This window comes from Staurois parvus, unplaced genomic scaffold (assembly GCF_062004578.1).
Source record: "Staurois parvus isolate SC_StPar_1 unplaced genomic scaffold, SC_StPar_1.0 ptg000137l, whole genome shotgun sequence".
NCBI classification, from domain to species: Eukaryota; Metazoa; Chordata; class Amphibia; order Anura; family Ranidae; genus Staurois; species Staurois parvus.
In genome coordinates, this window is record NW_028317933.1 from 3,400,178 (window position 1) to 3,414,663 (window position 14,486).

At 45.3% G+C, this 14,486-nt stretch overlaps 1 protein-coding gene across 2 annotated transcripts in view; it reads left to right on the plus strand.

Moving 5' to 3' along the window:
- The first annotated feature begins 7,988 nt into the window (after window positions 1-7,988).
- SAMHD1 (SAM and HD domain containing deoxynucleoside triphosphate triphosphohydrolase 1) overlaps window positions 7,989-14,486 on the plus strand; it is a 61,086-nt gene continuing 54,588 nt past the window's right edge. Inside the window, exon 1 of one of the 2 annotated variants that reach the window (XM_089673254.1) lies at window positions 7,989-8,269. In XM_089673254.1, the coding sequence (XP_089529380.1) occupies window positions 8,089-8,269 (181 nt within the window). In that variant the 5' untranslated portion in view covers window positions 7,989-8,088. The remainder of the gene's footprint in view (window positions 8,270-14,486) is intronic. The other variant, XM_089673255.1, reaches the window with a different exon arrangement.

The following is a 14,486-nucleotide window of genomic DNA, read 5'->3' on the forward strand; positions in this document are numbered from 1 at the left end:
CTGTTAAGGTGAAATACTGGTGCCTGACAAGGAAGGGCCGGTCTGACTGGTAAAGGCAAAGGTAACTGAAGTGATATTTCCTGTAGTTCTGAGAACCACCCTCTCTTGGGCCACCAAGAGGTGATCAGAATTAGTGTGGACTGATTTAGTTTCTGTAGTACTCGAGGCAGCAGAGAGGGAAAGGTTGAAATCCTATTCCTGGGACAAGGCATCAATGCCCAAATAATATTTTTCTTTTGCCAGAGAAAAGAAATGTCCCACCATTCTGTATGCACCATTTGCAAAAATGTACACTGATGGCATACCCTACCTACAGGTAACCAATAAAAATACTTCCTGATTTAACTTCCAATCCTTGTAACGTATCAGCTGACTTAGAAAGTCTACTACCAGCTTCAAAGTGCTCCTTACATGTGGGCGTTACCTAGGGAAGTCTCCATGTCCATGCAGCCTGCCTAGAAATCCACTCCTGTAGACTGACATCCACCCATCAAGGCATTTCTATATTTGCATTACTTCTCCCATGAGCCAGCCTACTGCTTGTATGAGGGCTCCTAAGAGAAGTACTGAGGCATTGTGCTGTGATGATTTAATTTTCTTTGATTTGCCTGCATTGTATAGAGAAGCACAGAAACCCAGTGTTAACATCGCTGGGTCTAAAATAAGATATATAATGAAAACAAGTTTGATTTATTAATGCAATTAACATATTGATGTAGTGGAAGGCAACACAGTAATAAGCCAACAGGCCCCAAAAACTAATATAGGTTAGAACCTAACACAACCACCTGCAAGACCATCCACTAAAGGATACATCCACCAAGGCTTGAATGTCTACTTGGTAGAACTTAGCAAAGGTATGAACTGAGGTCTAGGTAGCAGCTTTACAAACATGAGCTAGATGCTAAATAACACAAGAAGCGCCAACACTCCTGGTTCATAGAGCTGTGACAGGTAACAGTGGAATCCTTCCTTTAGGGCCATAAGCCTGAGAAATAAGCTGATGGATCCATCTAGAAATTGTAGATTTTTAAGCTGCTGGACCTTTCCTTGGTCTGTCAGGAAGGACAAACAGAGAATCAGATTGTTGTTGATTTTAGGTAAACCTTTACTACACAAACCACATCAAAGGCAAGCTCTGTCTTCCATTGTCTGAAAATCTTAATTGAGATGGAACAAAGGAACCACCTTAGGCAAAAAAGATGACTGAGGCAATAAGACTACCTTATCTTGATGAATGACCAAGAAAGGTTCCTTATAGTCACTACCTTCCTTGTCAGAAGCTCTAAGGGAATGTCTTGGATGGGATCAAATAGAAACTTCTATAACACAGAAAATACCAAGCTGAGGCCCCATACAGTCCAGACTAGTGAAACAATGTGCATGACAAGCAATGGTTCTCTGGGAGGGAACCTCCAAGGCTGGAATCTCAACCTTGATGGTACTCAGGGTCAAACTTTTGTCCACTCCCAATTAGAGAAAGGTCAGAACACATTCTTCAATGTCCTTGTGAGAATGAAGTTTATGTGCCTCACATTACACAAAATAGGACTTCTTAATCCAATGGTAAATCTTCAACGAAGTCGTCTTCCTACTCCTGAGAAATGTAGAGATCACAGAATTGGAGGCACCCCAGCCTCTCAGGACCCTGACTTCAACAGCCAAGCCATATAATCCAGCGACTAAAGGAGGATGGCATATTGGACCCTGCAACGGGAGGTTGGGTTGATTCAGAAGAGTCCATGGACAAGTTTACAGTGTTGGAGTCACATATCTGCTTTGCTGCAGATTTGTCTCCTCTATTCCAGGGACATGTAGGTACATAGTTTTAACGTGCAAGGTTCTGCTGTTACCTTTTATCTCGCAAGACTTTTGTTGAAGACTGGTTAACCACCTCTTGTTTAGTCAATTAGATACACACCCAGTCCAGCCAGGACATCTTCCTTTCTATTTAAATGTTTATTTTCCCATGCAGTGGGGCTATGCATGGGTTAACTACTCGTTTTTGTCTAGGGGTGAGGAGAGTGTAGATATACTTGTCTAATCTGCCAATCCTCATGAGCGCAAGACCGGTCCCCACCTCTCCTTACCTCCCCCGAACACATTAGTGGTCTTGCGGACAGACTGTTCCTGACGCCATCACGCCCATAGCTGGCTCTGGACATGAGAGTGGTGGCAACTCCTAGCTGTCCTGTACGTTTTCATGCACACCTGCCAGCTTGGGCTGTACTCCCTACTGTCCAGTTCTCCCTGCACCTCAATGTTGCAGGGGAGTCTTATCTGTTTATCAGAACTCAGTTCACAGTGGCTGCCCGCTCGGGTGAGTCCAAGAATTGCAACCTGGGGATCACCTGCAGCACAACCCATCTCTACCTTTCAGGAGCTCTGGAGAAGACCAGGAGGTTTCTTAGACTCTGCTCCTCGGCCCTTCCAAGGGCCCTCAACGTTGTTATACGTGCAGGCAGGCTGGGTTCTCCTCTGTCAGTACTAATGTCCTTCCTATCCTGGATGTCTCATGTACCTCATCTATATTCCTGTATACCTGCATTTCCAGGGACTCATATGCACCTCATATACATTCTTACCTCTGTGTTCCTGTAAATTCAACATTCCACAGCTGCTAGAATACTCCTATCTCCCTGTGAGCCCTGCACCCCAATGCAGTTTGTGTTTCTTACTAGTAGTTCCTGTCCTGCCTGTAAGACCAGTACCCCATTGCTGCACTATACTCCTACAATTCTTGTGAGTCCTGTATTCCATGCTTTCCAAGATCCTCATCTCTGTGGTTCCCTGTACCAGGTCAGTTGTAGCACCCTCTGAGCATACCGCCATCCAGCATGCAGGCTACACAGAGTGTCCACAATCCCAGCCATGTGACAGATGGCATGCCACATCCTCCTGGGCCCGTCTAGAGTGACCAACATCACTGGAATCCCTTCTAGCTGTATCCTGCAAAGCAACCAGGGCAGACGTTGTAGCAGATAAATTAGGGACACCTGCTCACACAAATCTGTTCACTTTTGCATTGATCCTAGATGCTAGAGGATCCACATCCGGCATCCTCCACCTCCGGCAGAGCACCTTGAACACCTTTGGGTGAAGGGCCCACTCCACCGGATGCAGACATTGTCTGCTGAGAAGGTCCACCTTCCAATTCTCCACGATGGGAATGTGACTTTTGGGCCAAGACAAAATCATATCCGTTTCCTCCTGAGTGAAGGGACTTCTTGATCCCCCATAGTGATTGATGTGCACCATCGCTGGGAGCCTGAGGCTGTGCCTAACTGGGATGGGATTACTGCTTTTTTTTTGCCCAGTGTCCAATCACCAGAAGGTGGCAGCTTAACCCTCCTCTGATGATAGACAAGTTACCTGTAGCACTTTTTCTTTCTTTCTTTAATTAAGTGTTCTTGCATGGCAAGACCACTTACTGTTATCTCGCATATATATTCTTGTTATTATAGCCAAATTTACCACCCTAACTCCTCCCACAGTTTTTACACTACATAGACAGCAGTATACCGAAACGTGCGGATTGTTCCCAATTGGTGTGCTATTACTTTGTGGAATGTTTCGCCGAATGGTGAAATTGGTCCCGTACGAATGAATGGCGGATTGTTCAAAACTAGAGTGGGTAGCGTGGGACTGCCCAGTCCAACCTTTTCACAGTTACTCCAGCCACTCCAACCACACAACAGTTACTCCACCCAGTTACTCCGCCCACTCCAGTTGTAGACTACTGATGGAGGCAAGAACACCACACAATTTCCCCAGAAATTGTAGCTTTTCTAGTTTTGTTGTTGTGATTGCACAGTTGACCTGAAGATCCTTCCTGTGTGTTTTGTGCAGTCAGTTTGCTAAAGCAAAGAAGAGGAAGTGGATGTATTTATGGTATTTATATGAAAAAAATAAATAAATAAAACTACAAGACTACAGTCACACACTCAAAGAAAGAAAGATGCATATCTCCAATAATACATTTGGAAGTAATATACATTTTACATTTGTATTCAGCCCCCCGGAGTCAGTACTCTGTAGAACCACCTTTCGCTGCAATTAAAGCTGCAAGGCTTTTTGGGAATGTCTCTACCAGCTTTGCACATCTAGAGAGGGACATTTCTGCCCATTCTTCTTTGCAGAATAGCTCAAGCTCTGTCAGATTGGATGGAGAGCGTCTGTGAACAGCAACGTTCAAGTCTTGCCACTAATTCCCAATTGCATTTAGGTCTGGACTTTGACTGGGTCATTCTAACACATGAATATGCTTTGATCTAAACCATTCCATTGTTGCTCTGGCTGTATGTTTCAGGTCGTTGTGCTGCTGGAAGGTGAACCTCCGCCCCAGTCTCAAGTCTTTTGAAGACTATAACAGGTTTTCTTCTATGATTGCCCTGTATTTGGCTCCATCCAAATTCCCATCATCTCTGACCAGCTTCCCTGTCCCTGCTGAAGAAAAGCATCCCCACAACATGATGCTGCCACCACGTTTCACAGTGGGGATGGTGTGTTCAGGGTGATGTGCAGTGTTAGTTTTCCACCACACATAGCATTTTTCTTTTAGGACAAACAATTACATTCTGGGCTCATCTGAGCAGAGCACCTTCTTCCACATATTTGCTGTGTCCCCCACATGGCTTCTCACAAACTGCAAACAGGACTTCGTATAGCTTTCTTTTAACAATGGCTTTCTTCTTGCCACTCTTCCATAGAAGCCAGATTTGTGAAGTGCACGAGTAATAGTTGTCTTGAGGACAGATTCTCCCACCTGAGCTGTGGATCTCTGCAGCTCCTCCAGAGTTCTCATGGGCCTCTTGGCTGCTTCTCTGATTAATGCTCTCCTTGCCTGGCCTGTCAGTTTAGGTGGACGGCCATGTCTTGGTAGGTTTGCAGTTCTGCATACTCTTTCCATTTTCGGATGATGGATTGAACAGTGCTCCGTGAGATGTTCAAAGCTTGGGATATTATTTTATAACCGAACCCTGCTTTAAACTTCTCCACAACTTTATCCCTGACCTGTCTGGTGTGTTTCTTGACCTTCATGATGCTGTTTGTTCACTAATGTTCTCCAACAAACCTCTGACGGCTTCACAGAACAGCTGTATTTATACTGAGATTAAATTACACACAGGTGGCCTCTATTTACTAATTAGGTGACTTCCAAAGGCAATTGGTTCCACTGATTTTAGTTAGAGGTGACAGAGTAAAGGGAGCTGAACACAAATGTACGCCACACTTTTCAGATATTTATTTGTAAAAAATGTTGAAAACCATTTCTCATTGTCCTTCCACTTCACAATTATGTGCCACTTTGTGTTGGTCGATCACATAAAATCCCAATAAAATACATTTACGTTTTTGGTTGTAACATGACAAAAAGTGGAAAATTTCAAGGTGGATGAATACTTTTTCAAGGCACTGTAGGGCACACGTTTATATATATATAAGTATACAGTCAGGTCCATAAATATTGGGACATCGACACAATTCTAACATTTTTGGCTCTATACACCACCACAATGGATTTGAAATGAAACGAACAAGATGTGCTTTAACTGCAGATTGTCAGCTTTAATTTGAGGGTATTTACATCCAAATCAGGTGAACGGTGTAGGAATTACAACAGTTTTCATATGTGTCTCCCACTTGTTAAGGGACCAAAAGTAATGGGACAGAATAAGAATCATGAATCAAACTTTCACTTTTTAATACTTGGTTGAAAATCCTTTGCAGTCAATTACAGTCTGAAGTCTGGAACGCATAGACATCACCAGATGCTGGGTTTCATCCCTGGTGATGCTCTGCCAGGCCTCTACTGCAACTGTCTTCAGTTCCTGCTTGTTGTTGGGGCATTTTCCCTTCAGTTTTGTCTTCAGCAAGTGAAATGCATGCTCAATCGGATTCAGGTCAGGTGATTGACTTGGCCATTGCATAACATTCCACTTCTTTCCCTTAAAAAACTCTTTGGTTGCTTTTGCAGTATGCTTTGGGTCATTGTCCATCTGCACTGTGAAGCGGCGTCCAATGAGTTCTGAAGCATTTAGCTGAATATGAGCAGATAATATTGCCTGAAACACTTCAGAATTCATCCAGCTGCTTTTGTCAGCAGTCACATCATCAATAAATACAAGAGAACCAGTTCCATTGGCAGCCATACATGCCCACGCCATGACACTACCACCACCATGCTTCACTGATGAGGTGGTATGCTTAGGATCATGAGCAGTTCCTTTCCTTCTCCATACTCTTCTCTTCCCATCACTCTGGTACAAGTTGATCTTGGTCTCATCTGTCCATAGGATGTTGTTCCAGAACTGTGAAGGCTTTTTTAGATGTCGTTTGGCAAACTCTAATCTGGCCTTCCTGTTTTTGAGGCTCACCAATGGTTTACATCTTGTGGTGAACCCTCTGTATTCACTCTGGTGAAGTCTTCTCTTGATTGTTGACTTTGACACACATACACCTACCTCCTGGAGAGTGTTCTTGATCTGGCCAACTGTTGTGAAGGGTGTTTTCTTCACCAGGGAAAGAATTATTTGGTCCTCTACCACAGTTGTTTTCCGTGGTCTTCCGGGTCTTTTGGTGTTGCTGAGCTCACCGGTGCGTTCCTTCTTTTTAAGAATGTTCCAAACAGTTGTTTTGGCCACGCCTAATGTTTTTGCTCTCTGATGGGTTTGTTTTGTTTTTTTCAGCCTAATGATGGCTTGCTTCACTGATAGTGACAGCTCTTTGGATCTCATCATGAGAGTTGACAGCAACAGATTCCAAATGCAAATAGCACACTTGAAATGAACTCTGGACCTTTTATCTGCTCATTGTAATTGGGATGAGGGAATAACACACACCTGGCCATGGAACAGCTGAGAAGCCAATTGTCCCATTACTTTTGGTCCCTTAAAAAGTGGGAGGCACAAATGCAAACTGTTGTAATTCCTACACCGTTCACCTGATTTGGATGTAAATACCCTCAAATTAAGCTGACAGTCTGCAGTTAAAGCACATCTTGTTTGTTTCATTTCAAATCCATTATGGTAGTGTATAGAGCCAAAAATGTTAGAATTGTGTCGATGTCCCAATATTTATGGACCTGACTGTATATATATAGAGAGAGAGTCTTGATACGTTTGGTAATTATTTACTTGACGAAGAAAAACATGGGTATTGATCAGGGGCGGACTGACCATTTGAAACTCGGACAATGCCCGAAGGCCCGGGGTCAGTAGGGGGCCCCATGAGATGCCCCTGGTACCTTTTTCATAGGCTTTTTTGAGTTTGGGCAAGGACACAGGGGCCCCATGATCCCCTATTGCCCGGGGGCCCCATGAGTTGTCAGCCTGCCCCTGGTATTGAGTTTGTAGGCACTAAATTCATTTTATTGTATTTTGTGTTCGATAAATGTCCAAATATCGTGCAACAAAAAAATAGCAGCTGGCACCATTTTATTCTCCATTCTCCAGGGCCTCTGCTTTCAGAAAATATTTAACTTTTGGGGTTTCTAATTAATTTTTTAGTATAAAATTCTTATTTTTTTCAATATTTGCTTTATTTATAAGTTATATTGTATGGGTATATTATAATATATGGGAAATCATTTTTTCAGTAGCTATTTATTGGATTTTTTCTAGTATGAGAATGATTTAAGATGTCATTTGGATAATTCTGGAAGGTTTGTCATTATATTGAACATTTACCTGTAATTGTAAAGAGAGATTGGATTGCAGGATTATTGATTTTATAAAAGAAATGTTTAAAAATTAATAAAAAATGATTGGAGAAAAAAAATGGAGATTTTCAACATGTATGTGAAACAAATATGCTGCAGATAGCAGATGATAAACGCTATAGTTTCAAATGAACGTGTAACATGGTCACCCACCTCCACCCTCAGGGAAAAGGTCATCGCCTTTCTGAACTCCCCTCTACTCACACACTCTCCTCACAGACCGTCTTCCCGCCAAGGTGGAGTGCGCACGCGCAGAGCTTGAGGGGGCAGCTGCTGTGGAGCTCATGGTGGGCGGTGATGCAGGGTGACGTCAGGAGCCGGTTTTATTCCCTCGGCCCTCTACTCCTCCGCTTGTTGTCGCTGTGAAGATGAACGGAGCCAAGAGAAGGCGGCAAGAAGCCTCCCCTGTGCGGGAAGACGGGTACCTGTCACCGGAGAAGAGGGTGAAGTCCTATCCTGGCAGCGGGGACTTCAGGGAGTGGGATGTGGAGGATGTGTGCGGTTTCCTGGCCAGCAGTGGCTTCCAGCAGCTGCAGGAGGTCTTCAGAGGTACATCAGCTGTGTGCTGTCAGCTGGGCTGCACTGTGTGTGTCATGTTGTGGGGGGACTACAGATACCAGCATGTCCTGAGAGGAGATATGGGGGCCGGAGAGGAGTTCTGTATCTGACACACAGATATGGAGGGGCAATGTGTTCTGGGATCTGCGTCGCGTGACGGTGGACGCCGCGTCATCTAGCCTTGCGTGATGGTGGGCACCGTGTTCCCTTAGCGTCGCGTGATGGTGGGCGCCACGTTCCCTAAGCGTCGCGTGATGGTGGGCACCGCGTTCCCTAAGCGTCGCGTGATGGTGGGCACCCCGTTCCCTAAGCGTCGCGTGATGGTGGGCACCACGTTCCCTAAGCGTCGCGTGATGGTGGGCGCCGCGTTCCCTAGGCGTCGCGTGATGGTGGGCGCTGCGTTGGCTGGTATCATACCGGAGCGCTCTTTTACCAGGCGTCATGCAGCAGTAGTCACTGTGTTGCTCGGCATCACTTGGAGGAGGGGCACTACTTTGCCCAGCGCCCCGTGATGGTGACTATTTTTCCAGTGTCACACAGCAGCGACGCTATGTTGCTGATGGCCAATGTGTTGCTCGGTGTCACGTGGAAGTGGGCACTACGTTTTCCAGCGTCGTGTGGCAGTGACACTGTTACCTGGCGACACTATGTTGGTTGGTATCGTGTGGCAGTGGGCACTGTGTTGGCTGGTATCGTGTGGCAGTGGGCACTGTGTTGGCTGGTATCGTGTGGCAGTGGGCACTGTGTTGGCTGGTATCGTGTGGCAGTGGGCACTGTGTTGGCTGGTATCGTGTGGCAGTGGGCACTGTGCTGGCTGGTATCACACTGGGGGGGCGCTCTGTTGCGTGGCGTCATGCGGCAGTGGGCACTGTGTTGCCTGGTATCACACGGGGGGGGGGGGGGCGCTTTGTTGCCTGCTGTCATGTGGCAGTAGTAACTGTGTTGCTCAGCGTCACTTGGAGGAGGGGCACTATGTTGCCCAGCGCCCCGTGATAGTGACGCTATTTTTCCAGTGTCACACAGCAGTGACACTGTAGCCAATGGCCACTGTGCTGCTCGGTGTCACGTGGAAGCGGGCACTACCTTGTCCAGCGTGACGCAGCAGTGACACTGTTATCTGGCAACAGTGTGTTACCTGGCATCATGTGGCACTGGGCACTGTGTTGGCTGGTATCACACTGGGGGGGGCACTCTGTTGCCTGGCTTGGCATCAAGCGGCTGGGGGTGGGCGCGGCATTGCCCAGTGTCATGTGAGGGCAGTAGCACCACGTTGCCCAGTGTCATGTGAGGGCAGTAGCACCACGTTGCCCAGCACGGTGTGGCGGTGGTGGCACAGTATCCCTGCAGTGTCAGACTGTCCTCGGTTTATGTTCCAACACGTTTTGTTTGGTGCAACTAATTTTTCACAGAAACTTGAGTCAGAATTTGCATGGAATGACGGTTGGCTGGCACAATGTGCAACCTCACTGAGCAATTGTAAAGCCGTCCCGTTGTACTGGAGTCACATGCGGCAAAGCTATTGTTAGTTATTTGAGTGAGCCGAGAGTGCAAAGAAAGCTCACATTGTCAGACTTGTTCATGAAAACCAATATTAATGATGAGTTGCTGTACGCTGTTTTTGTTTATTCATAGAGATGTGGGTGTGGTGTGTTTTTTTTTTTTTGTTTTTTTTTGTTTTTTTTTTTTTTTAGGAATTCACAAAGAACTGCCGATAACCATCATTTTCTTGTTTACATGCAGCTGATCACATAATAGAGCCTACGATGTCATTGGCTCTTTACTGTGATTGGTGCGCATGCGCAGTTAGAGTGGGAGGACGTCATATGACGAGAGCTGCCACCCTCCTGTTATTTGCTTAAATGGGAGGCGGTTAAACTGGCTCAAAACCTTTTTTTGTTTTTTTTTTTATTTAGTTGTACATTTTTGGCTACTACCATAACCTATTCCATAGAACAACCCAAAATAAATTCTGCTCCTGACGATTGCAACATACTACCTATGTGTATGTTCTTGTTTGTTCCATTAGTAAAGCCCAGAAACCATAAAAGTACATTTTGCTTTTTCTATCCTACATACAACACACTGATACTAATTTAATTTTTTTTTTTTTTAAAGAAAATACTGCCCAAAATATACTGACCCTGACCTTTGACCCGAACATTAACCCTGGCACTGACCTAGATCTATTTGTTATTATCTAGTTATTTTTTTCGTTGTTATTATTGATACATTTGTATAACCCGCTTTCTCCCTGCAAAAAGACAGATAAAATGTATCACTCTCTCCATTCAGAGTGATGCTAAACAGGGGCATGCTGCACAGTGACTGATCACTGTGATAGCCAATCAGAGGCCATGACAGTAATCGGGTGACTTGGGAATGGGTGGCCCTACTGGGGAAAAAAAAGCCCGGTGCAGTAAGGTCACATATATGCGTACGGTCAGCTGGGAAGGGGTTGGGTCCCCTTTTACACAGTTTCAGTTTTCAAGGCAGAACTGATCGGATCGTGCATTCAATCCAATCTGATCCCCCTCAAAAAAAAAAACAGAAAGGGATCTGTCCTCCTCCGCATTAGGTGTATCGAAATGGAGGGTAGTTGGATGTAAACCAACAGCAGAGTCCGTTTACACCTGGCCACCCATAGAGCGGATTCTGTCCGTGTCCACACTGCATAAACTGTGTCATTCACCCGCTCTGCTCCAATCAACGGGATCTGTGAACTAATCTGCTCTTCGGAAAGGAATCTGCCCCCTGTGGAAGGGGGCTAAAGTGTATGTATGCAGGGGCAATTTGGAAACTCGGGCACTGCCCAAGGGCCCGGGGTCAGTAGGGGGCTCCATGAGATGCCCCTGGTACCGTTTTCATAGGCTTTTTTGAGTTTGGGCAAGGACACAGGGGCCCCATGATCCCCTAATGCCCGGGGGCCCCATGAGTTGTCAGTCCGCCCCTGTATGTATGAACTTTTTGGGTTGATTAGGGGTTGATTAAAATCCCCTTACAATGTTTTTAATTACTCTCTGTGCCCCTTGTGGGGAGGCTCTCACTCTCGGTTTGTCCTGATGGCCATTGTTGCAGAGACGGAAAGTAAATTGAAATCCAAAACAATCTATATATCCCTAGACCAGGAGACTGGGTGAGTTTTTCCATTTGGCACCCTGGTAATGTGACAATTTTTCTCCCTTTTGGAGAAATGTTTTTCTTGCTTCCTGCTGCATCTTCAGGTCAGGAAGTACATGGAAATTTCCCCAATGAGACACAGACAGCAGGATAAAACTCTCAGGCCCCTTTGACGTGGGCGTTCCGTATGTCTGTTTTTCATCTGTCCATTTACAGATGAAAAAGGACACCCATGTATTTCTATGGACTAGTGGATGTAAACAGATGATCAAGGGATGTACACTGATCCATTTTTCTTGGAAAGAACGTGTCTGAACTGATGAAAAAAAAATGCAATGTAAGTGAGCTGTGAATGTGTGAAAGGGGCCTTGGGGGTTTTAACCTTTCTGTACTCAAACGTTTTGGCAATACATACGGTTTAAAGCAGAACTTCACTCAAAAAGTCCCAGAGCTGGTTTCCTTATCCAAGATGGCCATGCCGGGCCAGGGAGCACTTTTTCTTTCCTCGGAGTTCAGCTTTAGTTATAGTGGCATAATGGTGAATGATCTTTTTCAGCTAAAATATGACCAATGGGTTATGGTGGTACAAATGATCATCTGTAGTGATGTACAAGCCGGCCAGGCAGGAAAAGCAGGTATTTGACTCCTCCAATGGTTAGAATACTTGCAGCAGCTGGGAAGTGAAGATGTGGCAGCTTTTCAAAACATGGCTTGCCAGAAAATAAGTATAAAACCGCCTTCCTTTACAGGTGACCTATGGGATAAAAGTTACCCTGTGATGATGGGTAGTGCTGAGAATGCTAGAAGCTTCTTTAAAGTGACAGCAATCCCATTAATATCTGTGCTTAACCGTTATAAACTGGATAGAGGATCAGAAAAGGTGGTGGGGTGTGTGTGTGTGGTGGGGGGGGGGTACTATAGCTTGGCTGTCTGTGACAGTAGATTCCAAACTTAAATTAGCATAGAGACTGTGCATATCACTTTACATCAGCACTATGCACAGGCCCTATTATTCCTTTTGGAAAAAAACCTTTCCTGAGCAAAACAGGTTGCTGCTGTTTAATTTTGTTTTAGGAATACTAATTTCCTGGATGTCATGTTAGGATTGTATGCTTTTCTAACTTGTTTGATGAGCATACTTGCTCACAGCTCACTTTCAGGCATGTTTTTACCACTTCCCCTTTTTATTGAAAACAGGTGCGTTTTTTTTTTTATACTGATGATAGTATTTTCAAATGTAGAAGTTTGAACAAAAAAGAAAAAGATGATTTTTTTTTCTTAGTTTTTGTTATAAAATTTTGTAAATAAGTTATTTTTCTCCTTCGCTGATGTGCGCTAATGAGGCTGTAGTGATGGGCACTGATAGGCGGCACTGATGGACACTGATAGGCGGCACTGATGGACACTGATAGGCGGCACTGATGGACACTGATAGGCGGCACTGATGGACACTGATAGGCGGCACTGATGGACACTGATAGGCGGCACTGATGGACACTGATAGGCGGCACTGATGGACACTGATAGGCGGCACTGATGGACACTGATAGGCGGCACTGATGGACACTGGTAGGCGGCACTGATGGACACTGGTAGGCGGCACTGATGGACACTGGTAGGCGGCACTGATGGACACTGGTAGGCGGCACTGATGGACACTGGTAGGCGGCACTGATGGACACTGGTAGGCGGCACTGATGGACACTGACAGGCATCACTGGGCACTGAAATGTGGCATTGATGTGCACTGACACAAGGCACTTGATGGACACTGACAGGTGGCACTGCTGGGGCTACACTGATCATCAGGGCACACTGATCATTAGTGCCCTGATGATCAGTGTACATGTCCCCTCTGTGGAAAGCCGATTACCGGCTCTCCTCTCTTCTCGAGCTGTCAGCGTGACAGCTCGTGAGGAGAGAAATGCTGATAACCGGCATTTCCCTATTTACATGTGATCAGCTGTGATTGGACACAGCTGATCACATGACCGAGCCGACATCTTCGGCTCTTTCCGTGATCGGTGATCCGCTGTGTCCGAGGGACACAGCGCACCACCGATCGCCGCGCTGTTCTCTCCCTGAGCCGCGCATGCGCAGTGAGAACGGGAGGACATCATATGATGTCCTCCCAGAACAAGAGAACCACCTTGCGCCCATCATGTTACTATATGGCGGGCGGAACATGGTTAATCAGAGTAGTACAGTGTCAACACCACCACTTCTTCTTCCTCCTTTTTCTTCCTCCTTTTTCTTCCTCCTTTTTCTTCCTCCTTTTTCTTCCTCCTTTTTCTTCCTCCTTTTTCTTCCTCCTTTTTCTTCCTCCTTTTTCTTCCTCCTTTTTCTTCCTCCTTTTTCTTCCTCCTTTTTCTTCCTCCTTTTTCTTCCTCCTTTTTCACACTGTGATTGCTGTTACATTATTACTGTAACAGCAATCATTTGAGCTGTCCATGAATGCTGTACTTAGCTACAGCTTATCACATGAAACAGGGTGCTCGGTACCATGTGATAGCTGTAGATCACTTACAGCAGCACTATAGAAAGTACAGCTGTTATGAATGAAACTCATTCATAGCAGTTGTGTACACATTGTGATCATGTGATTACATAGAGATCATGTCATCTCCCCCCAGTCTGGGGAGTCTGGGAGTCTTAAAGTGCACAAAAGTTTTGCTATCTTAGCAGGGACTTCTAGAAATTATAATGGGTACTAAGCAAGACTCTGAAAATCTACCATTAGCTTAAACATCCTCCTGTTGGTGCACTTCCTAACATGTGCCTAGTAGCTGCGTATTTGCAATATGTGTTCAGGTAAGGCACTTCTAGTTTCATAAGTTTTTAGTATGATTTGATGATGTCATTGCTATGCTGCTCATTGTTGGTCGGAGGACTTGCTGGAGAGGAAGTTGTACCTTAGTAGTTGCACTGTAAGGATCTTCCAGATTCTGCTTTTTCAATTCTGTATATCTCTGCTTCCTCCATCTGTCCTCCTGCCTTTTAATTATTACCACACCAGTCACCAGAGTGACAGCTCTGACATGAGGAAGCAAATATCTGCTCCTCTACTACGTTTGGCGCTTCCACACATTCA